The 27843-nt window shown below is 46.1% G+C and overlaps 1 protein-coding gene across 5 annotated transcripts in view; it reads left to right on the top strand.

Moving 5' to 3' along the window:
- LOC132474821 (arf-GAP with Rho-GAP domain, ANK repeat and PH domain-containing protein 1-like) overlaps positions 1-20163 on the top strand; it is a 36613-nt gene extending 16450 nt beyond the window's left edge. For 2 of the 5 annotated variants that reach the window (XM_060075689.1, XM_060075694.1), the window contains exons 13-32: positions 2241-2415; positions 2860-2994; positions 3541-3676; positions 4040-4142; positions 4813-5005; positions 5331-5376; positions 6137-6300; positions 7082-7294; positions 7655-7760; positions 8050-8197; positions 9817-9900; positions 10022-10096; positions 10566-10683; positions 10994-11107; positions 11736-11869; positions 12118-12200; positions 12895-12954; positions 15213-15276; positions 16719-16880; positions 16958-17365. In XM_060075689.1, coding sequence (XP_059931672.1) covers positions 2241-2415; positions 2860-2994; positions 3541-3676; positions 4040-4142; positions 4813-5005; positions 5331-5376; positions 6137-6300; positions 7082-7294; positions 7655-7760; positions 8050-8197; positions 9817-9900; positions 10022-10096; positions 10566-10683; positions 10994-11107; positions 11736-11869; positions 12118-12200; positions 12895-12954; positions 15213-15276; positions 16719-16880; positions 16958-17125 — 2481 coding nt within the window. In that variant the 3' untranslated portion in view covers positions 17126-17365. The other 3 variants (XM_060075692.1, XM_060075691.1, XM_060075693.1) reach the window with 3 other exon arrangements.
- The last annotated feature ends 7680 nt before the right edge of the window (positions 20164-27843 follow it).

Genomic DNA, 27843 nt, shown 5'->3' with positions numbered 1-27843 from the left:
ACGGTACCGCTAGGCCACGTTACCGCTAGACCCAGCGACCAGGCTACGTTACCGCTAGACCCAGCGGCTATGCTACGTTACCGCTAGACCAAGCGACTAGGCTACGTTACCGCTAGGCCCGTGGCTCAGCTACGGTACTGCTAGACCCAGTGCCTAGGCTACGTTGCCGCTAGACCCAGTGCCTAGGCTACGTTGCCGCTAGACCCAGTGCCTAGGCTACGTTGCCGCTAGACCCAGTGCCTAGGCTACGTTGCCGCTAGACCCAGCGACCAGGCTACATCACCGCTAGACCAAGCGACTAGGCTACGTTACCGCTAGGCCCGTGGCTCAGCTACGGTACCGCTTGACCCTGTGGCTCAGCTAGGGTACCACTAGACCCCGCGGCTCAGCTACGGTATCACTAGACCCTGTCGCTCAGCTTGGGTACCGCTAGACCCTTTGGCTCAGCTAGGGTACAGCTAGATCCTGTGGGCAGAGTTGTATCAGAGTTTACCTGCTATGTACCAGGTTTTCTCCAGGTCCCCATGGTAACTGAACTGTGCAAAATTCTAATCTTTGTCTCTGAAACTGAAAATCCTGGCTTCCCCTGAATTCTGATTTTATCCAGCTCTGTCATCACCCTTGCCTTGCTTTTTAATCTTTCATGTTCATGCAGTGAAGCTCCCAGCATGACTCTTTCTAATCACCCAGTCGGTGCATCTTGTCGAACATTAGACCAATGAAACATGTATGTCACTAGCTCATCTATTCTCTCCCGCCATCTGGTGTTCTCTTTCACTCACTCATTCTTTTGTACGGTGTATCATTACAAGTTCTGCCCAACAAATGTGCATTTGACAGTTACTATTGCCACACTGGAAATTTGTTCCAAAATACAGAGGGATTTGTAGTAATGTAGTTTAGTCACATTTCATTTATAGGCTCAGTCAATTGCCAAGTTCCTGAAATTTTGAGGAACTATTCCTATGAACTGATAAGCTGTTCTTGTCATGCTGACACCACCACACACACACACACACACACACACCAGAGTTTCCATTGTCCGGTAATTACCATTGACCGGAAAAAAATGAGGAGGACCGAAAATTCTAAATGTCTCCGGTCAGAATGTCCAATGGAAATAATTCTCAGCACAATTTGAATTGTGTTTAAATATGCTACAGTGGTCATTTGTTTAGCCAATTCATGTAAAACAATTAGGGTTTTGATTGATCGGCCCGACCCGTGGGCCGGGTCTGGCCGATATTTCCCACCAATATCCTCGAGCCGGGTCGGGCCGGGCCTTTGATTGGGCGTTTGTGTTTTTATTTTTTATTTTTTTATCATTGCTTTATTTGCCTAATCTGAGGAGAAATCTATGCCATAAACAGAAATATTATAGGCCTTTATTACACGGGTCTTCTCAATGCCGTGGAATGCTTCGTTCACTTGCATGGGTAGTAGCCCGGTAACTTGTCAACCCCAGCATCTTCGGTTGCTAAGCGACGTCAACATCTTTGGCGGACTATTTCACTGCTGATCAACACTACGAATGCTGGTAACGAATAAATTGTAAAAAGACACACCATGTGAAGTATTTTTTGTTTTGTCAAGTAGCCGTGTAATAAGCGGGATAATGTATAGAACGTCGCCGGTCGTTATCGAAAATAAGCCCCTTCAGGGCGAAGCGAGACACCTTCGCGCGTGTCCTGTTCGCCCTGTCAGGGCTTATTTTCGCGATAATGACCGGCGTTCTATACATTATTCCTTACATATATATTTAGCAGAGTAGGCCCAAGTAACAAATGTGTACAAAGTTACACATGGATTAAAAAAAATGTCGGGTTGAAATCGGGTTCGGGCTCATAATTACAGATAATGTGTCGGGCCGGGCTCGGACAGAACATGCACGGGCTCGGGCCGGTGCGGACTTGATTTTCTGGACCCAATCTAAGCTCTAATAAAGACTGCTCAGTGAAGCCGCCTTGGGGAAGGAAGAGACACAAAGCTTATGCGCATTGCAAGCAGCAGAGACAAAAAAAGCAGACAACATTTGTAAAAGATGTTCCAATTCAAACAAAATAACTATATCAAATCTCCGTTATCTTTCTTTTATAGCTTTTGAAACATTCTTTGTTTTTAATTGTCTTGCTGTTATACAGTTATCCCCCCCCTCGGTGAATCGGTGAATGAGTACAAGTCTAATCTACTGTCTCGCTCTCTCTCTCCTCTCTATGTCTCTCTCCCCTCCCTGCTCCCAGGCGCTGTGTATCAATGTGCAGTGCAGTGACGTGCTGGAGACACTGAGCCTGGTGTTCTGCGGTGCCGATGTGAACGGTCCGACCGGCATTGCCGACTGCCCCTCGACGTTTTCCCTGGCCACGGCTCACGGCCAGCCCCTGCAGGCCGAGTTCCTCAGTCGCAACCTCAACACAGGTAGCCCTGGGCACATCCTGCTCCTCTGTATCGTATTCGACTTTTGTATCAGTCAAGGTCAAGGATGATGGTGCAGCTGATTGCCTGTTAGTTTGTGTGTTTTGCTTTTGTTTCCTTGAGGGATCTATGTTAAGACACTCACTCACTCACTCACTCACTCACTCACTCACTCACTCACTCACTCACTCACTCACTCACTCACTCACTCACTCACTTTTCTTCTCAAGTGCCTGTTGAAAATTTGAAGTATTTTCATACTTCCATGCAACTCAATTATCCAAAATTGATGTGGAAAATGGGTGTGTGAAATCTGACGTGCCTCTTTGTTGTTGCCCAACACTTTGTTCTAAGTGAGGCTTAGTGTGATGAAGACACAGTCTGTAGTGGTATTGGTGGTGTTGTCTTGCACAATCCGAGGGCACTCACCGAGCCTTTTGCCTGCAGAGCTGCCCCGCTCCGAGGTGGGCGGGGCCATGGAGACGGTGCACTATGCGCCCTCGCCGTCCGTCTCCCACAACGGCTTCCTGTACAAGACGGGCTCCATGGCACGTGCCATTGCAGAGAAGAAGGGCAGAGACGGTGAGCTCATCCCATACACACAGGCAGAAAGACACACACCTCAATTGCCCCCTGGGGACAAATATAGTTTTTTTGAATTTGAATGCACACGGAGGCCAAAGGACACCTACACACTGCACAGCCCTGTCCGTCAGTGGTAAATAAATAAATTGTCCGAAATGCTAATTTCCATTCCCACACACACGCACATGTGCTTGCACACCCTGTTACGCATGTGCACACACACGCTTACACATGCATGTACACACGCATATTCACACACACACACACACACACACACACACACACACACACACACACACACACACACACACACACACACACACACACACACACACACACATCTATATATACTCTCAGATATATGCCACACATACATCCAGTGGAAATTACCAACTTTGGTCACCATCTCATTCTCATTACAAAAAAAAACACACACGAAAATACTACCGACATTAAACATGACCGTATCAGTTACGTCGGCCAAAATGTTATCCAGAGAGGGTTTTCAAATAGCTTTAACGAGCGTTTTCCCGTGTGTCACAGAGTTCAGTCGTCGCTGGTGCACACTGAACGACGGATGCTTCAGTTACTACGAGAGCGACAAGAACTCCAGCCCCAACGGGACGCTGAAGGCAGCCGAGATAGTGTGTCTGGCGGTCAGCCCCCCGGAGAAACACGGGTACGTCTCAGATGGTGTTTGCGTGACGGGGAGCGAGACATTGACGAGGGCAAGACGGGCTGTGTGGATGAAGGGATGGATACAGAGAGGGAGTGAACAAAGGGGAGGGCGACGCATCACACGCAGTAAAGATTTGCCATTCACACCTGTAAAACCAGGCTGCTCAGGAAAGCATCAGGGCTGTATTTACATATAAATGACAATGTGAATCTCAACAACACCTGTGGTAATGCTCACTGCCGTTCATGCGCAAGCCAAAGAAGGGTTTTATTGAAGCTCTTCTCCTTCTGTTGATGTTGTTTCCCTTCTTGGCCATCTGGCCGTGTCTGTCTCTCTCCCCGCACCTCCCCCTTCTCCTTTCAGGTACGACCATACCTTTGAGCTATACTCTGACTCAGACCGCCTCTATTTGTTCGGCACCGATGACCCGGAGAGTCATAGGGAATGGGTCAAGTCCCTCGCCAAGGTAAGCAGCGATCAAGGCTTCAGGGGCTAGCTCTCTGTCCGTCCGTCACCGCGTTCTTTACATTTACCCGAGGGTTTATCTCATGTAGCTGCCGACTGGCCACCGGCAAATGGAAGACCGCTGGTTCTCAAATACTATTTGACAGTTGCAGTGGAGCAGATTCTCCCGTTAAACTCTCTGATCTGGAAAGGAAAAGCAAAAATAGAAGCCAGTGATTCTCTGAGAAGTGCTGCCTTTCTGCCTGGCCGTGCACATCATAGTCGTGGTGGAAGTGAACAAGACATTTGTGTTTGGTTGTGTACTTGTACAACTGCATGTTGCTGCTGCTGCATATTGTGGTGGCAAGGGTATCCCTCCATGTATCACTGTACATGTATTCACTTTAAGTTCCTGCCACCTTGTGTGTGTGTGTGTGTGTGTGTGTGTGTGTGTGTGTGTGTGTGTGTGTGTGTGTGTGTGTGTGTGTGTGTGTGTGTGTGTGTGTGTGTGTGTGTGTGTGTGTGAACTCGCGTGTCACTAACATATCTCACTTGGGAAACACATCTTTATCAGGGCCTTCTTGAGGTTCCATAGGATATACAGAGATATAAGAGTCTACCGCACACGTCCAATTCAGTATCCTCAGAAAAATTCAATAGATGCCCGGCCGACCCTCCTTTCCTTTTAACAGACCTTCATCCCAGCCAATGCAGAGCCTCTGCTGAGGTTGGGCTTCGAGCGGATTGGTCGACTCAAATACAAAGATGGGTTGAACTTGCAGACGCCCAAGGTTGGGTGGTTCGCTCTGGTGGGCTCCACACTTTACGCCTACCTAGACAACAGCCAGGGAGAGGAGATCCATCTGCGCAAACTCCTCGAGCTCTGTGAGTTTGAAAACCCCCATACTCCCCTACTGGGTTCTATCCCCCATGTCGCCAACCTCCATCTAGGCATCCAACCCTCCCTGCTCCTTGAACGACCGTGTCTTAATTTTCTGTAATATGCTTTGGATAAAACTCTTACTAAATTATAGTATGATACTAAAATGTAATGGTAAAAAAAATGGTCAGTGCTTTGTAAATCATTTTTTCAAATGATTATTTTTTGGTGTCCAGAACATTTGAGGCTACAGGCAAACAAACAGTCACCATGTCAATTGTTTACAGGGCTAAATCTGGTGGTTAATGTCTTTCTTTTTGTCTTTTAAAGCAATCCAACAAGACAATGAGGTGCTGGTTCTGGTGGAGAGGGGCAGGTGAGGGGAAGGGAACACAGTTCTATTTATTTTTGGAAGGGATGGAACTTCCTGACCTTCTGACCTCAAGACCTTTACTGCGGTTGAAAGTCAGTTCAAACATCCCCTCAGCTAATCATCACGGCACTTCTGGAAGCATTGCCTGTACACCGATGCATGAGTTCTAACCAAACGATAGATAGATAGATAGATAGATAGATAGATAGATAGATAGATAGATAGATAGATAGATAGATAGATCAATTTCATAATCCTTTACAGGAAATCACAGTGACACTGCAGCTTAAAGACCGACGTAACACCACACATTTCCTCAGATAGCTTTCATACTTAAGTTAAAATACAATAAATAAATAATAAAAAAGTGCAGTTAGTTTTGTGCATTGTAAAACCTTATAGCAGCTGCTTTACTAAACTTCCTGTATCTCTCAGTTTTGCAAATTGGTACAATCAGTCTCTGACGGAAGGTGCTGCTCTATGATAAACGATCACATACTGCGCAATTAAACTTTTTACATATATTTTCATTTTCGTATATTGTCGTGTACAATTACAACATCAACCCCTTGACATATGGACACAAACTAGAAACGAGGAACAAAAAAACTCTATTCACACATTCTTCTCCCTCCCACTCTCTCTTCCTCTTCCTGTGCCCCGCCTTCTCTCCGCGTGCTCCTATTTATCTTCCCCACCCTCCTCCCTTCACCTCTTCACCCTGGCTCTCTCCCTGGTGGGTGTTCTGGTCCCGTGGTCCCAGGACTCTGTACATGGAGGGGGAGAGGAAGCTGGACTTTGCCGGCTGGTGCTCTGCCATCCAGAGCGCTGCGGGCAGCGGCGGGGACACCCTGAGTCAACAGCAGCTCACAGACACGGACATACCCGTCATAGTGCACAGCTGCATCGGATACATCACCCAGTGCGGTGAGGCCTTTGACTTTTAACACCCCCCTTTTGATTCCACCGTCTCTGGAAGGGGAGGGTTGTGCTGCAAATAGCAGCACGGGACACAGAAACCATGAAACCTCTAAATGCCGCTGTCATGGCCTTTACTTTCACACTGATTTCTCCTGAATGATGAAGGCTAGTGTCTAAAAGAGTGTGATTCTGCATGAGTACGAGGCTATTTTGCTGTCGTGAAGGTTAATCCAATTGGTTGGATGAACTTTTCAGGGCAAATAGTACAGAACCTAGCCTTCTCTCAGCTCCACATTTAAATCATGCGAGAACCAGTATTTACCCCGTCATAGGGTGTAATAAGACCTTAATGCTGCAATCCTGTCTTGCAACTGGTTTACCGGTTAAGTCATTTGCATTCATGTGGTTTGAATGTTTCGACGCACACAAAAGGTTTCTAGGTTTGAAACCCCATGTACTCAGCCTACCTGCACACAAAGCACTACCTTTTCCTTTACAACGACTCTAGGTTGCTTTTGATTTAAAACAAATGCAAAATGAATAAAGATGAAATGCCCTTGAACGTGTGTCTGGCTGTTTGCACTCAGAAACACAAAAAGCACTCTGTTCATTAGTGTTTCCTGTGTGTGTGTGTGTGTGTGCGCGTGCGCGCTCTTGTGTGTGCGCGTGTGTGTGTGTGCGCTCCTGCGTGTCGGTCTGTCTGTGTGTCTGTCTGTGTGTCTGTGTGTGTGTCTCTGTGTGTGTGTGTGTGTGTGTGTGTGTGTGTGTGTGTGTGTGTGCCGCTCAGGGCTGACCTCGGAGGGAATCTACCGCAAGAGCGGGGTGAACTCACGTGTGGCGGCGCTGTGCGACGAGTTCCGCCGCGACGCGCGCAGCATCTGCCTCCGGGAGGCCGTGCACCAGGTGGACGACGTCAGCAACGCCCTCAAGCGCTTCTTCAGGGACGTGGAGGCGGGCCTGTTCACCCCCGAGGCCACCGCCGCCTGGCTGAGCACCGTGGGTAAGACGCGCCGCTGCCCCCTCGTCCCACCCGGCGGCTCTGAAGGAGTACGCCTTCCACCTTCGTCTTACTTTTCCTTGCGCTGATTGTTCTGTAACAAACGTCTCACTTGATAAGTGCAGCACCGCTGACTAAGCCGTGTGTTACAAAACATATTCTTAACAATGATTGGGATTGCGGGAAGTGCTTAATCACACATTGTATTTTCCGAGCACGATGCATGTAAAAAGGAACCCAATTAATTAGTGGTACAGCTACATTTTCTGGTACTGTTGAATCTTTCTGCACTACCCTTAATCTTGTTTTCTATATCTTCTTTCCCTCTCTCTCTCTCTCTCTCCTCATCCTCCTCCCCATCAGCCCTGCCGGAAGACAGCCTGAAGATAGCCCAATACCAGCTGCTGCTGAGCAGACTGCCCTGTGTCAACAAGGCCACTCTGACAGCCCTGGTGAAACACCTCTACTGGTGAGAAGAGCAGCACCGCCCCACCTTATTGTTACTGTTGATATCCCTGGTGATATTGTATCTATTGTTACATTGGCCTTTCATTAATCGTTCTGTACAAATCATGTTGTTTGGCAGATGTTTCCAAAATGGGAAAAACATTATAGTAAAGATTTAGTAGATTAAGGCTGTTTTGAAACTGTACATGGAGTAACATGCATCCGTTGAATCTCTCTCTTGTTCTCTCTGTGGTGTTTCTCCGTCTCTCTTGCTCTCGTGCATGGCATTGGGTTCTGGGGGCATTCCTCAGTGTGCAGCGGTTCTCCGAGCTGAACCAGATGAACCTCCACAACCTGGCCATAGTGTTTGGTCCCACGCTGTTCCAGACCGACGGCAAGGACTACACAGCCGGCATGGTCATCGAGGGCCTCATAGAACACTACACGCGCATCTTTGAGGTCAGGCTCGCTGCCCACGTGGTCTGTAATACAGCTGAGAATATACCAAATGTATGTTTACATGTAAAATGTAAAGATCTGTTTTAACAAGGGCAATCTGAGGATTCATTTCATTAGTGTGATTTATTTTTAACTAGTCAGAATCAATATGTTTGGGTGTATTTCAGCAAGACATCTCTATGGTGTTAATTGTTTGTATCATTTGCCCTTCCTTTTCATTCTTAATTAAAGGTTTTCCATGTAGAGCATTAACAGAGGGAAAAAAACATTCACACTCTATTACGAACTAAGTGGTTATTTGGTACAGCAATTCCCGCCAGAATTGAAGTTGTAACTTCGGCACTGTTATTTAACGATAATTAAACAACATTTAGTTGCATGTAATTAACAACACTACCCGCTTTTCTTCTCCCAAATGCTTTGCTATACTCTGCAGTGAAGTGGCAGACAACTGGCATATTCCTTGAGCCTTTGTAATAATAAATAATAATAATACATTTAATTTAGAGGCGCCTTTCAAGACACCCAAGGTCACCTTACAGAGCATATAGTCATCATAAATCGTTTAAAAAAAAAACAAGACATTGTGGAAAAAATAAATAAATAAACATAATAAATAAAAAATAAATAAAACAAAAACAAGACAAAACAAAACAAACAAACAATCAAAACAGTGATCAGTTAGACGTTGTGTGCGAGTTTGAACAGGTGAGTTGTGACTTGAAGGTTGTAATGGTGTCTGACTGTTTTATGTGTGGGGGGAGGGAGTTCCAGAGCCTGGGTGCTGAACAGCTGAATGACCGGGCACCCATTGTAGTGAGTCGTGATGTGGGGATACATAGTAGTCCAGCAGAGGTTGAGCAGAGGTTGAGCGGAGGGAGCGGGAGGGAGTGTATTCTTGGAGGAGGTCGCAGAGGTAACTGGGGGCTAGGTTGTGGAGAGCTTTGTAGGTGAGGAGTAGGGTTTTGTATTGAACCAACAATGACCAACTTTGTAGTTGGTTCCCCTTTCTTGTTCCTATTCTGGAACATTAATAACCGCCATGTTCTCGAGTTTGCATCACAGTGTGAAGCGGATGACACAATGTCAGGGGGTTTTATTGTTTGAACTTCCTCTCAAACACACATAGAGCTGATAGATATTCTGATACGGCAGGATGTTTTAAAAAAACTCCCATGGCAAAGGTTTGAACAGGCCAAATGCTCTGCCACACATGGGTTTTTACAGAGAACAATGAAGGTTGTCTTGCAATGAGTTCTTAGGGAGTGGGTCAGGATAGAATAGGGTTTAGGATTGCAACAGAGATGAGATTCCTACAGTCTACTAATGTTTGTGTTCCCTATGCAAGAAGAAGGATAAAAGAAAAAAGCATCAACGGCTTCATATTTTGTAATCATCTTCTCATTAAATGGATTGGTGAAGAGTGTTGTTGTGAAATGAGCGTGCTGGGAGTCAACAAAGAAATGTAGATCAGCCATTGTTGGATAATACCAGTGTTGGGATTACGCTGGAAGATTTTATGGAGGGCTTTGGGATCCTGGGAGGCCCTAGTCAGATTGAATGATCAAACAATCAAACAATCAGATTTATATTTGTGTGTCTTTCAATATGATTCCTAGGTGGATGAGCAGCAGGTGAAGAAGCAACTGGATGAGATCACAGCCATCATCAAAGTGCGAGAGAGCTGTAATACAAAAGTCCCTGTGAGTCGTCTATTCCCACATCCCCACAGTCTGCATTCACATGGGCATGGTGCACTCAATGTTGGTATCGAAGTTGCACAATGATGAACGTGTGTTTGTGTGCGTGTGTGTGTGTGTTTAGACAAATGGCTCTGGGGATTTTATCTGCACTGTGTACTTGGAGGAAAAGACTGAAACAGCTGAACAGCATGTAAAGGTGAGCCCTCCCCGAAAAAGAAGACCAAGATGAACTGCAGAATATACAATTGATCAGTAAATTAGACATTACCTTCTAATCTTGGATCCGATGTGAATGCCTCTCTCTCCCTCTCCATACCATTCTGCTGTTTTTCATATCTCCTCCTTCTCTCTTTCTGTCTCACTTTCTGTCTCTCTCTCGTTCTCTCTTGCTTTTGCAATTTGCCTCGCCATTGCGTACGCCATCTCCTCCCCCCTATCTTTATCAATCTCCCTAATCTCTCCAATTGTCCCTCTGCCTCCGCTTCTCCCCCTCCTTCTCCTTCCAATTCTCCATCTCGCCTTCTCTCACGCTCAATCTTCCTTCTCTCCCTCCTACACCGCCACCCTAAACTTCCCGCTCTCTCATCTAACCCTTTGGTCTCGCTCTTGCTCCATCTCCCTCCTCTCCTTCGCCTACGTCTCCCTCTCCCTCTCCCACACCTCAGATCCCTGGCTCCATGACAGCGGCAGAGCTGACCTGTGAGATCCTGGACCGGCGGAATATTCCCATCAAGGAGAAGGACTACTGGAGCTGCTGGGAGATTAGTGTGAAGGAGGAGATTGGTGAGGGAGATCAAGGGGAGGAACATCCACTTGATATTCCACCGGCGTTAAAAGAACCCGCTGTCATGTTCTGCTTTGCCTAGTCAACGAAATGCATTGCCTCGGGGTGTAATGAAGCGCCTGGCGTGAGAATAGAAACACAACTGGCTTTTAGATGTGCGGCCATCTGGTGGACCTTTATCCAGGAACAGGAAGTCCCTTGCCGCGTTTACAGGAAAGTGACTCTGATAATACCCCATGCTTCCAGGCTGACAGGCTCTCAAACTGAAAACTCGCCATCTTTCTGTTTTTCCTGCTTTCCCCCCAACAGAACGGCCGCTGCACTATCAGGAACGGGTGTTGGCCATGCTGCACTCACTAGGAACGGACTCCTACCTGCTCATCAAGAAGCATCTCGCCATGGAGATTATGAAGGTCTACCTGGGTAAATGGCTGCATGTCACACACGCACGCACGCATGCACGCACACATATATATATATATATATATACATCCACCTACTCTGGTCCTCAAAAATATAAGGTAACGCACTGTTACGTATTTTAAGCACATAAGCTGCCCCCACATAGCCATTAGGAAGCAGGATCGAACACACAAGCTGCATTACCCTCACATAGGCCACTAGGAAGCAGGATCGAACAGATAAACTGCAATAATTACTCTAGCCACAGATGGCAGCGCCTTTAGACAGGTGAGGATGGCGGAGGCATTACGTCACCCCGGTCACGCCCACTTCACATAGGCCACGCCCACTTGACGGGCAAATGCGCGTGATTCAGATGGAGAGGGGAGAGATCAATAGGTACACCGCGGAGAGAACCGGGCCTAAGCCCGAGGCTCGAAGCAATCACGGTATTATTCTCACACGCGTTAGATACAATTCCCTCCCTTATGCTTCATAGTTACCAAACTGAAACATGCCTACTTTAAGAAATAAAGTGAGTTAAAAGCGACCAAGGATTGGACTACTTTCTTAAAGAAAAAACGCAATAGCACACACAAAAAAAAACTTGCATTAATCTTCTAAGCATTTTTGTTTTCCATTCTTTCAGCCACTAAAGTGGACGTGGCCAAAAACGGATTGATGAAGTTTAGAGAAGAGCGCAGCATCCTGGGCCTGGGAGGCTTCCATGAACGCTACTTCATCCTCAACGCCAACACCCTGAGGATGTACAAAGAAGTCAGGGTAAACAGGAAAACACACAACACACAAACACTCTATTGTTTTCCATCCAAATTCCGCCCTGCCATTTATTGACCCATCTGTTGTCCTTCATTCACCTTGGAGAAATCTTGGTGCTGAACACCAGTTTGGTGGTAGTGAATGCAGAAATCCGCACTCAGTTTCCACCACACTGCTGGTGTACAGCAACAAGATGGACCCAAGATGGCCGCTGTATTATAAGACTCCCGTTCCTCTCTGACCTTTTACAGAGCAACCGGCCTGAACGGGATTGGTCGGTGAAGAGCTTGAGGATCTACCTGGGCATTAAGAAGAAAGTCCGTCCTCCTTCTTGGTAAAGGAAGCCCTGTTCCACACTGTGCAAACACTGCCGACGGCATTGTGCACTGTTGTATTCACCAGAATCCCCCTTCATGTGTTCATAATTCAATAAACACATGCATCACCGGAGAGCATATGTGGAACCCACTGATTCCATTCTCTGCCCGTCTTTGACATGTGTAGCTAGCATGCTAAGTTGCTAACCCCTCATAAGCTCATTAGACGCGTGTCACCACTGGGGAAAACATGTGCTCATTAATGCAGATATTAGTGAGGAGACATTCTGCTCCTCTTTAAGCATTCAATGTCGAGGCACAGTTTACAGTCAGCCAGACTGGTTTATTAGATTATAGGGCACAGACAAGGATATCACAGGTCCTGTACGACCGTGGCCATTCAGGCTGTGTTCTTGTGGAACCTTATAAGGTCGTCAGACTGGTTGACTTACAAGATTAGCTCTCATGAATGCGATCGTCATTGCAACTTCCACATTCTGATGTATTGAAAGGGAAACGTGCAATCTACGATTGAGCTCGGTCTGGCAATAGCCAGACTAGCCACTAGGGGGCAGGCTAATCTAACTACCGGTAGGTAGTGCTTATCTGTTGAACGTTCATCTATTACATTTCTACACTTTTGGTCTCACACAATCCCGCTCAACCATGTGTTTTCTCCTGACTCTCGTCTCTCTCTGTGTGTGTTTCTAGTTGGGGCTTGACGATGGTGTATCAAAGTGAGAAACAGGAGAAGCCCGAAAGACAGCAGTGGTGAGTGGCTCGTGAATGTATTGGTAATATGGGAATTCGGGGACATTCCTTTCCCAGGGCAACAGACCAAGTATCTTTCAGTGAGGCTGGTGTCGTGGAGACAGGTCGCAGTTATTTCCTGCCAGAATAGACTGCCAGAGAATAATCTGTTTATTTTAAAAGTCCTAAATTAAGGATGCAGTGGTGCTTTCCCTGATAAGCTTGTTGGAAGACACGTTTTGTAATAATTGACTACAGTAAATTATGACTGTTGCAATGAGCATTTTACAACATTATAAACGGCAGTTCAAATTATATTAGGAATTTATGATTAGGACTATAAAAATCACTTGACGTGAACGAATGAGATGAATAGAAATGCCACACTCCCAGGGGATTCACTAAGTGACCACGTCCCCCATGTGCTTCTCTCTAAATGTTTCAATTGCGTGGTCATGTTTGACAATGGCTTTGATTGCGTGGCAAACAGTCCACCTACAAACAGCTGCATTCTGCACTACAGTGTGTGTGTGTGTGTGTGTGTGTGTGTGTGTGTGTGTGTGTGTGTGTGTGTGTGTGTGTGTGTGTGTGTTCCTGGCCAGGGCGCTGTGTGACTGTGTGGAGACCGGAGCATGTGAAAGGTCACTTCCACCTGGGATCTAAACACACCGGCAGCACACCTGTAGCCATGCATTTATCCAAAGCCCTGCTGCTTCTCATGCATCCCCCCCCTAAGTGTGTGTGTGCTTCTCTTCTTTGACGTGTTTAAATGCAACCTTCTCTGTGTTGCTGATGTGACTATGGGATAGCTGGCTGTCATCAGCCGCTGTGGTGGTCGGCCTGGCTGTAATTGGAGCGTGGTCCAATTGTGTGTGGTGGTCATGCGGTGGGTCCCCATCTCTCTCTCTCTCTCTCTCTGTCACGGTCCGTCCCCCGCGGCACGTGGCAGCCCCCACTTGACCCGGCGGCACGGGCTGGAGGCGGGGCTGGAGGCGGGGCTGGAGGCGGGGCTGCGAAGAGAGGAGCGGAGCAGGTAGTGGGCACCATGGTCGAGTGAGATCAGTTTGTTAGAGGAGGAGAGAGAGAGAGAACGAGAGACCTTGGGTGGACAGGGGACCGGACCAACGCAATGAGATGCAAATAACAGAGAATGGGAAGCATCGTTCATTTCCTGGAATGGCTTATTTTCTGTATACAGCTTAAAAAGGTGATGGTCATGCTGAACGCCATACATTTCTGTGGACAATCGTTGTGTGTCTGCACAGCCTTTTCAGAGATCCCCACCGCTGTGTGTGATGACCTCTCAGAAATGTCTCTTTCTTGGTTGGTTCACGTGCTCTGTTCCGTTTGGGAACGGGAACTCGTTGCACCATTCCCAAATACTAATGACGTGTGATGAGTGTGTGTGCGTAGTGGCACACCCCACCAGGAAGTGACTCCACAGCGCTCTGTCGCCATAATGATCGCTTAATGAGCACTGATGTGCTGCGGTGACGTCAGCAAGGGTGTAACCCCAAGGTGTGAGCGTGGGGCCTTTGCGACTGTGTGTTTGCGTGTATTTGTGCATCTGATGTGATTATTTCATGTCATCGTTGATCTTTCTAGAGCTACATTCATCTGCGTGTGTGTGTGTGTGTGTGTGTGTGTGTGTGTGTGTGTGTAGAGAAAATAACGCCTTTTTTTTAACTGAATTTCTATCCTATTACAGGGCTGTGTTCCTTATGTTCAGGCATTAGCGTGTTGTCTTCTGGGGGTGGGTGGATGTGTGGGTGGGTGGGCTTGTTGTCTCAGTGGAGAGCTCATGAATAATTGCTTGGTCCAAATCAGCGCCTACAATAATGACTGGATAAATAAAGCATCTCTATTCAGCTCCACATCAGTGCTGATGACTCAGAGCGCCATCTCACACTGAAACCCTGACACACACACACGCACAAACACACATGCGCACGCACAAACACATGCAGGCAGACACTGGGGGACACTGGGGGCCCTAATCAGTACTGTTCTTTGTTGGAAGTTTAAATAAGGCATCAAACTTGTTGTTTATGCTCCCGGCTCTTCTGCCGGCCGACTAGGAAAAAGAGAATGTCAATTAAATTGTATCCTCTCCTCTTTTGAAGAACTTTGATTTATTTTGTACTCTGTTCATTCTCTTCCTGTCATGAGTTTTTGAAAAATACTTTAGACTTTCTAGGGACTTTGTCCAAAACCCAACCACACTCCCTTTATTTCTCTTCCCCTCGGATTGACCGTGTTCCCCTCCTTCCCTTCTCTAGGTATCTGTGCTGTAGCAGTGAGGCTGAGATGACCGAGTGGTTTGCAACTTTCCTCAGTATCCAGGTGAGATCGCGCACATTTGAACTTACATTTCACTCTTGCCTTACTTTCACACATGAATTCAGGATGAACTCCAGAGAATCCAGTCCAAAGATGACCAGATGTTGCCCTTTCACACATGAAAGACACAACAGGAGATCCAACGTATTCACACTGCAGGCGAGGGGTGTTGCCCGGGTAGAGCGTGTGGGAGGCAGGACGTGACGCAGAAAGCATTCAGCGGTAGTCACAGTGTTTTGTTTACAACACCTCGAAGACCGCGGGTGAGGCTACCGAGTCAGTAACGCAGACTTTTCTGCGGTGATATCAACGCTGCATTTATTTCGTTTTTGAGTGGATATGTATATATTTCCACTCAACAAAAGAGTGGAAAGCAGAAAGAAGTTGGAAAGCAAAAAAAACAGGCAAAAAGAGAAAAGTATGAAGCAGATACACTCTATGCTCCCTGTTTTGCGTCAGTCATACGATGCGAACGTCATTCGCTCGCATCAAAACGCCCCAATCACTCGTTGTCAATTCTCAGATGCTCCGATTCTCAAGACTTCCGAATAGGGGTGGGGCCGATTTAACCCTGGTGGGGCGAATTCTGACACTTAAGTTCACACATACAGCTCCCACGGGGACTATACAGAGGATGGCCCAGTGCTTAGTGTATTTCAGGTCTAGGGAGTAGTCCCAGGGAGACTGCTTGGTTAAATAAGGAATTGGATCAAATGTAAATGTAGGATAAGTGAGGTGAGGAGACGGTATCTGGTGGCTCTGGAGGATTTAATACACCTTGTGGTTCAGTGCTTAGGTCCCCTGCCTTCTCTCTTAATCAGAAATCCAATGGCCAATAACGACTCGCTACTCTAAGACATTGCTGTAGTACCAGTGGGAAATCAATTCTTACTATGCATGAAGATGATACCAACCTGTGTGTGTGAGATCCCCCATATGATTTGTGTTGTACACACACACACACACGCGAGTCTAGCTGCAACCTGCAGGTTAAACAGGCTTTTGATTTGGGGGGACTTTTTTTAAGTTAAAGGTACGGTAGGTGAGGTTTGAGGGTTGTAATGAGAGAGCACAGAAAGAGCGTGAGGCGGCAAAGTGTGAAACTAAACGACCAAAACAACCAAATTGCTGCATTTCACGCACCTGTGATTGACAGGGAAGATTCCTAGGAGCAATCAGGGAAGAAAAAGCCCTGTCTGGTCAGGAATTGGCTCGCACAGAGGCAGGCGCAGTCAACCCCAAACCCATAGTCTCCCAGGGCATTTCACTCACTAATAGCTGCCGGATGGCTAGGCAATTTCTGACAATTTACACTCAAATAATAGCTCTGGAATCCTGCCGACAGCTCCCTTCAACACACCAGCCAACACATACTGTGTATTATTCTCAGATTGGCACCATAATGTATGAAACCAGAGTTCGCCCTCCCCGTCTCTCCTCTCCAGTTCGACGGGGACGTGTGGCCCGAGCACGGCGTGCAGCACCGCCGCAGCACCCGCCCGCCGCCGCCTGACATTCGCCATGGTAACGTGTCCCTGATACCGCTGCGGGGCAGTGAGAATGAAATGCGGAACAGTGTGGCAGCTTTCAGCCAGGACCAGCTTGCTGTGAGTGTCTCCACCAATCATCAGGGGCTAATAAAGGCCACGCCTGGTCGCTAATCAGGGTCATTCATGCTCAACAGGTGGTGCAACCCCCCTCGCCCACCACCACCAACCCACCACTGCCCCCCTCAACCTTTGCAAATCTTGAGACAATTCAGCCAAATTTGGGCTATTGGAAGATGACCTCCAATCAAATTGTAATCAAAGGCTACCTCCCCTTTTCTACTGGCGGTGTTGTTTCCCTATGAAGAATGAATGCCAGGCCACAAGTTTAATATTGCAAACTGAATTAGAAATGGAGGGAGGAATAATCCTGTACAGTCACCTAGCACTCCAAATATATTACCAACGATAACAAGCAAACTGTTTGTTTGGAAGGAAAGCAGTGAGGGGTTGCCTGTGTATAGGATGAATGACCTCTGACACATGATTCTCTGTTAATTTCCACATCATAACAACATGACAACAATAAAGATTCTATAAATATGGATTGGGTTACAACATGAGTTCTTGGCTTGTGGCCACTATTTTACATAGGCTTTCTTAATGCCAACAATATTGTAAACCTATTTGGATTTACACATGTTGTATCCCGGTCTGAGCAATTTAAGAATCTAGAGAAAGCAACCATTTATAAGAGGAATAGAAAACAGTGTGTTTTGTGTAATGTTTGATTGAGCATTGCTGTCGTATTACGGCCCAAATCCGTGAACTAAGGGACTTTGGGCAGTGTATCTAAGCTCACTGTCGTATTGTCATTGAGCCACAAACGATGCTAGTTTTCTAATCCTCTTTGGCATTTCTTACCCACCGCATGCTGTTCTCCACCATGGCCTATTCATCACAACATCAGCCATGTTATTCTCCACCCCCCGCAGGGATCAACATGACTTCTGTGTCAATTCACACTTAAATGTGACCTTTCCAGTTTACATGGGATGACAGGGGGCGGGACGGGGTGCAGGTTTGTGATTGGTTGGTGACAAGGTGCTACTGGAATGCTATTGCAGTGGTAGCTGGGATCTGTGTGTGCGGGGTATCTGTGTGTGTGTGTTCCAAACTCGGTGACTCTGAACGGAACCGACTGTGGCCGGGCTTTGAGCCGGACTCGTGCGATTAGCTGACTAGCTCTTTCGACATAGAACGTCTGCCATGTCTTTTTCCATCGCAACCGCATTTTGTGTCTTTGCTCCCTTCTTCTCTCTCTCTCTCTCTCTCTCTCTCTCTCTCTCTCTCTCTCTCTCTCTCTCTCTCTCTCTCTCTCTCTCTCTCTCTCTCTCTCTCTCTCTCTCTCTCTCTCTCTCTCTCTCTCTCTCTCTCTCTCTCTCTCTCTCTCTCTCTCTCTCTCTCTCTCTCTCTCTCTCTCTCTCTCTCTAACCCGCAGCATTCAGCACTGTCATAACCTGTTTGTTGTTATTTGCAGCTTTTTAGGGACATTCGATAACAGGACAGGATATAAAGGTGAGTCTCTCCCCCTCCAGAACGAAAAGGCAGTACACGGTGTTCTGACTGAAAAACACTACACCTTAGGAGAAACACGCAGGGATCCTCTGAGCCTCCCACAAGGCCTATGAGTCATCAACACGTCCACCTCTAATGACAAGATCCATACCGGGATGTGGGGGGTCCTCAGCTGTGAGATGGGGCAGTACAGCCATGCGGTGCCTTAGTCTTAGCCTGGATTTCTTTACCTTCATAAATCGATTAAATTAATCATACATGCTAATCTGAGAGTAAAAGGGTGACTATTGATTGCAATTCATTCTGTAATTAATTAAGATTTGACATTGATTATTGCATGTAATAACACCAGCAATTGTTTTTCTGGTGTTTTACTTGCAGAGTAAATCCACTTTAAGAGACTATTCCCTCATTAATTTAGTTAATAAAAAGCCTACAGTCTCTTCCAACACTCAGAATTACAGAGAAACACCTTTTGGAGATAACTTGGCAACAGCAGCCAATATATACAATCAAAACTCTTAAGAGTTGGTCTGAATTATTGAACTGTGATTCTGTGGATTTGTAATGCAACACAAATCCCCTGCTCTGTCTTTGTGTTCCACAGTGGAGACAATCAACCTCATCTGATGCCTTCCAAAGGTTCTGATGACGTCATCATCATTCTGCGACTATGGATTCTAGACTGAGCCAGTACAGACACTGATATTTGACACTGCCGTCATCTTAAATGGATTCAAATTCTACAGATAAACAAGCAACCCGGATCATGTGGAAGAAAAGGACTAAATGGTGCATTGTAAAGGAGAGGTACCCAATGCCCATCCAAAATGGCACCCTGCAATCACGGCAGGTCGGATTCGGGGGCGTATATCACTCCTTAACTTCATGAATCCTTCCAGCAGACCGTTAAATGTTGCCTCACTGCCTTACATTGTGTGATGGAACAGGGGAGCTATCTAACCCCTTGTGGTATATTTTTATGAACAGATGAAGTCAGGTTTCTGAAGCGCTAGCTTAGATATTTCTAACTCTTTGAAGGCTGCATTTCATAGTCTTTGAAATAGATGTTATTATTCAAAAATCACGATGTAGACCTTTCAGATTTAACATTGTTTTTTGGTCGTATTGTACTGCTCTTGTGCCATGGTTTTCGTTGTATTTCCGTGACTGCGAGAAGAGCTGTTCCGTGTCGTTGCCGGAACACCAAGTAGAGAGCAGTGGTCCGGACGGGGGTTCTGTCGTAAGGAGGCCGTGGGTCTAAATAGGGACACAAGAGAAGGACGTCCAGGAGATGCAGACCATAGATCAGGTCTCACCTCATTAACGTGTCCCTTCTGTTCACCATACACTGCATAGCCCTAATCATCTCGTCTGTGTCGACTGCTTCGGGATTCCGAGCGTGTTTATGTCAGTGGAGGACATTTAACAAGACTGTGTGAGGAGGACGTGCTGTCATCGTGCTGCACACCAAATAGAAGTGATTCATCAATATAAAAAAAAAGGCAGAACGAGAAGTGCTTTGGATTACTCCCCCCCCCCCCCCCCGTTGTCGCCCAGCCCTCACGCTCGTTTCGAGATGCCTTTCGATGCAGTGACACGAAAGGCCATCGAAGGACTGCATGTTCTGCAGCTCACTGTTACAGAGCCCTATGCATCCATTTCTTCTCTCTACATTCGCACAAACGCACCTCAAATATGTTTAAATATATATTTGATTGATTTGTCTCAAAATTGCACACCTTACCTTTGTTGTCAGTGTACTTTTCTTCTTTGATATGTTTGTACGTAGTGAATAAATTCAGATTTGATGCAGGACTTGTAATCAATGGTTGGTGCACCTTGACTGTTACCTGTGCTTTGTTGTCTAGTTACAGTTACAGTTAAAGTTACAGTGTAACAGTTACAGTTACAATTGACTAATTAAACAGCTGTTTAATTAGTCAACATTTGGCTCCCTCTTCCTGTCCTCAAATAGTCAAATACCATTGACCTTTATTTACATTCATATTAAACATAAAAATAAGATATTAATTTCGGTACTGCCCATACTCAATTATTGTGTAGATCCCATCTTACAGTTTTTATCGTCTCTCTCCACCTAACAACGCAATGAATCCAGCAGGAGAATGTATGCATTCATGCTTTTGTTGTTTTATGTATGCCCGTAAAGCAATCATATCTAAGCAAACTTAGGGCCCAGTTGGTGTCGGACCTGAAGGGTAGCTTCAAAACAATCAGCTGTGCTACTTACCCAGGCAGGCATCTGACATGCTCATGACGCACGCGAACAGAGGACAAGTCTTCTTTGTTTTTTTTACCAGCTTGCAAAGTTTCATCCCAATTTCATGCTACAACTATACAACAGGCCTTCGGAATGGCTCGGAGGGGAAAAAGGATGAAAAAAAAAGATAAAAGTCACGCACGCTGGCAGGCGCAACAGTGCGGGGACAGGGGTGGGGGCCCCGAGGAGGTTTAAACGCCCGCCTGAGTCACAGTGGTGCACCAGCTCGGCGTTCATGCTTCTAAACAAGGTTGACACATCCGGGTCACCCTTTACCTCCAAGATACACACCGGAGAGCACCCGCAAGGCCCACATACACGGGAGACCTTCACACACGCACACGCATGCAGGGGAAACCACCAGGGGACAATTTCTTACTGCATAAGAGTACAGCCTGCTTTAACACACACACAGCTTAGGTGGCCTTTACCATATAGGTCACCACAGCAGTTGTGTAAGCTTCTAGGGTGAGGCTGTATTTCAGCTTGAGTGGAGCTAAGGGAGTTGGGTATGGAAATCCCTTTTACTCACTTTGAGGATATTAAAAAAACAATTTGGCGGCTCATCATCGGATGAATCAACAGATGAGGGATTTTGTTAGCGTGTTTCTAGTACAAAAGCTCAAAGTCACCCAAATTAGGATAGTCATGATACTTTGCCTCTGATTACCCAGCCTCATATCCTTTATTTATTAAATGAGCGTGTCTGATTTGATGGTGGTCTACTTACGACTCGCAAGTTATTTTTAATGTAAAAAAGTTTTTACTTTTTAAATGTTGTACTGCATGCCATGGTATGGTGACATTTCTCAGCTTAAGTCGGATGCTTTTTTACAGTCAGATAAAATTCTGCAAGTACTGCCTTTGGACATTAAAAAATTAGGAGGGTATTAGGGATTTTTGAGTGCGTAAGCGGCATAAGTATCTCTGTGCTTGCAGTTTTGGGCTCTGAATTTGCAAAAAAATTAAATGATGTGGCTGTTGTGCTAGAAAAAGATAATATTCAAATAAAGAAACTGGCCTATCAGTCTGAATCAGAAGCACCACCAACAGTGTCCTCCTATAGGGAGGGGGTCAACGTAAACAGATGGTGGAGGTAATGAGAAAAAATATATCACTTTTTACCAACGATCACCATGCATGAATCTGAAATGACTGAGCAACATAAGGTTAGCGGGGATTGGAACAGAGCAACCCTGCAAGCTATTACAAATATCTTGTACGCTGATTTTGTTTAGACTTTTTTCACTCTCAATAAAAATATGAATTTCATGACTTCAGAATAGCAAAGGATGAGAACAAACATAGTATAATTATTATTGATAAAATCAATGTTGATAAATAATATTATTATGGACCTCAATCTTCGTGGGTTGGGCCTTTTGGTCCACAAATAGTTTTTCTTCTCTTTTCCAAATTTGATTTCCAATCCATTTGATTAGAGGCCCCAACATACTGTGTCTTTTTCACAGAATTTAATCAAAGCAGGATACACGACTGAGCGCCCGTACATCAGCCCCTTATTATACAGCTTGCTTATTATACAGCAGCTTGCTGATAGACTACAAGAGCTATGTTACCCATTCAAAATCAGTGCATGAAGATATACAGCATTACAGGGTCTAGCGATACATGGATTGAGATCAGATATATTTTTATTGAGATCTGTAAAAAATGTAGGATGGAAATGTACTTTCCTTCAAACTACCGTAAGCTTCTCCCAACAATTGCGTAAGAGATATAAATACCTGCAAGCTATTCCCGATTTATACTGCCTACTGCCCTTTATGTACTATGTGTACAGGGTTTTTGTTTCTCATATTCCAGCCTTTAAAACGCAAGGCCTCATATTCCATTTATTCCATTGAACTTGGACATTAATACAAACCCTTTTCACAACCCTGGATGTTGTCAAAATTGCGAAACACACACACGCGTACACACACACACACACACATTGCAAACAACTTTGACTAACGCTAGTACAATAGTGTAGGTGTGATGTTCTGTAGCGGATAGCCTGCAACCTCGGAGTCACAACTCCTGCCGTCACAGAGGTCATGGAGGATGGCCGCGCGTCCGTCAGTGAATACATGCGGTGCCTCCAGTGTCGCACAGAGCAACACCCTTCCTCACGCGGCGGAGCCACACAGTCTGCTTTAATTAGTTTCATCAGCACTTCATTTTCACTTACCTCCAGCACACGAGCAAGCACTTATACACTGGCCTGGAGTTGCACGTACACTCGCTCTTCCACCTCTCTCTCTTTAGCCCTCCATCTCCTCCGTTCTCTCTCTTGCACCTCTCTCCCTTTATCCCTCCCTCTCCTCCATTCTCTCTCTCTCTTCCATCGCTCTCTTTATCCCTCCCTCTCCTCCATTCTCTCTCTCTTCCAGCTCTATCTCTCCTTATTCTCTCTCTTTATCTCACTCTTCCCGCTCTCCCTTCATCTCCTGCCCCTCTCTCTCTCTCTCTCTCTCTCTCTCTCTCTCTCTCTCTCTCTCTCTCTCTCTCTCTCTCTCTCCTCTATCTATCTCTGTCACACACCAAGTGTTGAAGTCTTCCAGTGCTCTTCCAGCTCAGAGACAGTGGCCTTTTCTCCTCATCTGGCTGCTCACCCCCCCTCCCCCCTCAGCCCCTCCCTCTGGGTTTATCACCAATTACCGGTCCTCGGCTTGTCCCCATGGTAACCCTTCTCTTCTTCTCCTTTTTCTGCACAATCAATCAGACTCCGCCTGTCAAGCTATCCTGTCCCAGCCTGGTTAAACGCGAGGTGCAGGGCCCAAACCTCACCCAGGTGAATAATGATGAGGCCAACAGGCTATTTTAGGTCATTCTCAGCCTCTCAGTCTTCATCTGTCCTCACTTTCTTCCTTAGCTACTCGATCCCTGCCTCAACAATTGTAACCTTTATCTGTGATGAATTGTGTGTCTGTGGTTGTCTGTGTGTGGTTGTGTGTGTGTGTGTGTAATGAGAAAACTAAACAAGCAACAGAGTATTCACTGTTGTTGAAACATTGTTAAAAGGCAATTAGCAGTGTATGAAGATTAAGGAATAATTAAGGAAACTAGATAATCCTTATCGCTTTATGGGTTGATCAGTGCAACACAGGATAATTAAAAGACTCTAATTAGCAATTTACCATTAGTACTAGATTTGTACTTTCTCCCCATCTTTTAGTCTCTGAGTGTCTCTCTTAGTGCCTGTCTGTCTTTCTCTGTCCATCTCAAGCTCCCTCTTTCTCCCTCCCTTGCTCTCTCATGTCCAGTCTGTCTATTCCTCAAAGGCAGCTGAACTGACAAAGAAGAGCACATGAAATGTCTATCACCTGGATTATCTCACAGGAGGCACCCCATGCGGAGATAGGGGTGCAATAAGGGAGCATGCGAGAGGAGGGGAGATGATGAAACAGGGGTGAGAGGGAAGACGGATTGGTACGGAATGAAGAGAGTGACAAGTCCTCCACGAAGGGCAGGCATGACAGTGAGGACGAGAGAGGGCGACGGTGAGGGGGCACGTTGAAAGGAGTGGCTGAGAAGAAGGCTGTGCGGCAGAGAACTTTTGGGGAGAGGGATGAGTTGATGACCACTAGGAGGGGAGGTGTAGGAGAGGAGAGAGGATGTCAGTTTACAGATGGATGGAATGGAAGAAGAGTGGAAATGTGAAGGGAAGGGATGAAAGAGGAGACATTTGGACAAATTATGGCTAGGCTGCCACTACAGGCTGTGTGTGTGTGTGTGTGTGTGTGTGTGTGTGTGTGTGTGTGTGTGTGTGTGTGTGTGTGTGTGTGTGTGTGTGTGTGTGTGTGTGTGTGTGTGTGTGTGTGTGTGTGTGTGTGTGTGTGTTCCAAGTGTACCTTATTCGCATATGCGTGGGCACGCGTGCGGGGTGTGTGCGTGTGCGTGTGCACTAATAACCGGGGGTGCAATCAGATTTGCACAGGCTGATAGAGGGTGGAGCGTGAGCCCCTCAATCACTGTACATTTGAATTACAGTGGATTGACGTAATGCGCCTCAACATCGCTGCGAGGCGCGTGACGCCACCGCCCCGGTCCCCACTGCAGGGGTTCGCCGCGGTCGAGCCGTCATTCGTCCACGGCGATTTGCGGATACCTCCACCTCCTTCTGGCTCTGTGTGCACGCACGTTGAATATTAAGTTGGCTGTAGCGCCGTATTCGACTGACCCCCTCGCCGCCTCCCCTCACCTCGCTTCGCTCTATCGTTTGCCGTTGTTTGTTATTCTCTATTACTGTTGTTTGTTGTCAGTATTTGCGGCTCACAGTCCCTCCTGTCCTCCCTTTCTGTCGGTAATATCACACGAGGTGACACTTTAGGGCCAACTCTGTCTGTTTTCGTGTGTTCAGCTCACAATGTTAATACACATTACAATATACAATACACATTATACAGAATACCTGTACACAGACATCGAATGCAGTGATTTGTAATCAGTTTTCTTTTATAGGAGACCTCATGTCAGTGTGGTGCTGTCAACAGGAATACAAAGTATTTTGTTCTAACATATCGTATTGCTTCAGCTTTCCTCCATGAATGTTAAAACAACAACAAGGATTACAGAAAACAAATTATATCTTATATATGTTTTTGTGTGTGTGTGTGTGTGTGTGTGTGTGTCTGTTTCTGTATGTTTTCATGCACATGTTGTGTTATCTTTTAATACATACTATCTAGCCTGTATGTGTGAGTGTATGTGTGTGTGTCCCTCATTTATCTGTTCCCCTGGGCTGTGTTATTACAAGCAGTACAAATATTACTGTGCAACAATCGATAGGACTCGGTTTTGGACTGCATTTCTGACAGTGAAGAGATGGTAGATTGGCTCTTGTGTGCGTCATAAGCCTGTGTTTAGAGGCCTCTTTCTGGGAACCCAACAGCAGAGATGCTGAAGAGAAGTGAACATGGAGTTAGTGAAAATATACAGACGATGTAGCCTAAGGCCCTGTGTGTGTGTGTGTGTGTGTGTGTGTGTGTGTGTGTGTGCGCGCGCTCGCTCATGTCTGTGTTAGTGTTAATGTTTGGGTCAAGGGTTTTTATCTTTTAGAGTTATTTTTTTGAAATGACTGAAATCTGTTTCTTGGTAAAATAGATAAGAATATAAAGTATCACAGATACAATCTGCCTCACACACACACACACACACACACACACACACACACACACACACACACACACACACACACACACACACACACACACACACACACACACACACACACACACACACACACACACACACACAAACACACACACAGGATTTGACTGTCATCTTTCATTAGAACTTTCCAAACTTCACTGACAGTGTGTGTGTGTGTGAGTGGAACATTTGCCGTTTTACATAATCCTCTTTTCTCGCGGAATTATTTTCTCCATCGCTATCTCACTCGCTTTCTCCCATTCTTGGTGTGCATGCGTATTTGCTAAGCTATGTGGCACACTGTCCTCGAATCAGTCTGTCTACTGAAGTCAAACTCTTATTACCATTCACATTCTTGTAGTAGTAGTGGTAGTAGTAGTAGTGTGCTAGTCGTGATAATAGTGATTAAGCTCTAGACTTGGATTAAAATATAGGATTTTGTCTGAAGGGGAGCCACATGTCAAATGCATATTAAGTATTCTAGTGATTCTCTGCTAAATTAAATTCACTTGTCCTCGGTATCAGCTAACACGGTTGACCGTGGCAGTGACCCTGAGCTATCTCTCTCCACCTCTCCGTCTGAGCTCTGGAGCTCAGCGTATGAACGCAGAAGAGCAGAAAATAAATTCCTCTCACGCGAGGATTTTGCATTACTTTCAGGTTGAAGAACGATAGAAAGAAAATTAATTAATCTTTAAGTAAGGCGTGATCAGCCCCTGTGTGCGTGTGCATGCGCGCGCGTGTGCGTGTGCGTGTGCGTGTGTGTGTGTGTGTGTGTGTGTGTGTGTGTGTCTGTGTCAGAGGCCTTCTTTAATCGAAGGATACGGAAAACTGTCTGATATCCATCCCTCTAATTCCTTTAGCTATAGCAGCCATCTGGCCCTCAGGAAACTCTCTCTCTCTCTCTCTCTCTCTCTCTCTCTCTCTCTCTCTCTCTCTCTCTCTCTCTCTCTCTCTCTCTCTCTCTCTCTCTCTCTCTCACCTCTCTCTCGTTCTCTCGTTCTCTCTCTTTATCCTGTCTCTTTATCCTATATCTGTGTCTGTATCTGTTTTACTCTCTCTGTCTCTCATCCTCTCTCTCTCTCTCTCTCTCTCTCTCTCTCTCTCTCTCTCTCTCTCTCTCTCTCTCTCTCTCTCTCTCTCTCTCTCTCTCTCTCTCTCTCTCTCTCTCTCTCTCTCTCACTTAAATATTACACACACAGACGGGACAGACACAGGACTCATAGGGGATGGTAATCTGAGGGCAGCCAGTGAGAGTGGCCATATGATTACAGGACTGTAGTGACCAAAGTACTCCCAAATGCAAATTATATCCTTCCTGTTTCCCTTTGGCAGATGGCCACACACACACACACACACACACACACACACACACACACACACACACACACACACACATACACATACACATACACATACACACAGACACACAGACACACAGACACCAAATGACCAATGAACAGGAATTTGTGTAATTAGACAGTACCATTTGAACAGGCTGCTCAGGACTCCAGTATTCACTCCATTTCATCCATGAAATCCAATGAGGAAATAAAAGGGATCCTGATATAACCTAATGACACAAAATGTATCAACAAAGGCCTTAATTCATGCTTCCCCAAATAGCTAACTGTCTGTCTGCCAACTGGGCCTTTGCTACAAACATTGGCAGCGATGTGAACAAAGAAATGCCCAGAAGGTGGACCTCAGCTCTGTCTTTTGAAGGACACCGCATAGCGCAGGGCGTGGGAGAGTTGGTGGGTCAAAGGAGCTGAATCACAGTCATCTCCTCACACGTTTTGTCCTCTCCACTGCGGGTCGGACTCAGGTCGGCCGTTAGAACCACAGGGAGACGCTGTTCGTGGAAGGTCGCGCGAGCACTAGCAACAATGCTAAACTGTCGCAAAGGCTTGCTAGCCTGATAAGGGGAGCTAAAAAACAACATCAATGGGATTTGATACGCCCTCTTTAATACCCTTAGATTCTACTTTTCCATCAGGATAAAAAAATTTCTGGTAGCAGGCCTTCTGCAGATATGTGAAATGTGGCTTCAAATTCAGATTT

Source organism: Gadus macrocephalus, chromosome 16 (assembly GCF_031168955.1).
Source record: "Gadus macrocephalus chromosome 16, ASM3116895v1".
NCBI classification, from domain to species: Eukaryota; Metazoa; Chordata; class Actinopteri; order Gadiformes; family Gadidae; genus Gadus; species Gadus macrocephalus.
Note: the sequence above shows the minus strand (reverse complement) of the source record. Positions and strands in the feature narration are given on the sequence as shown.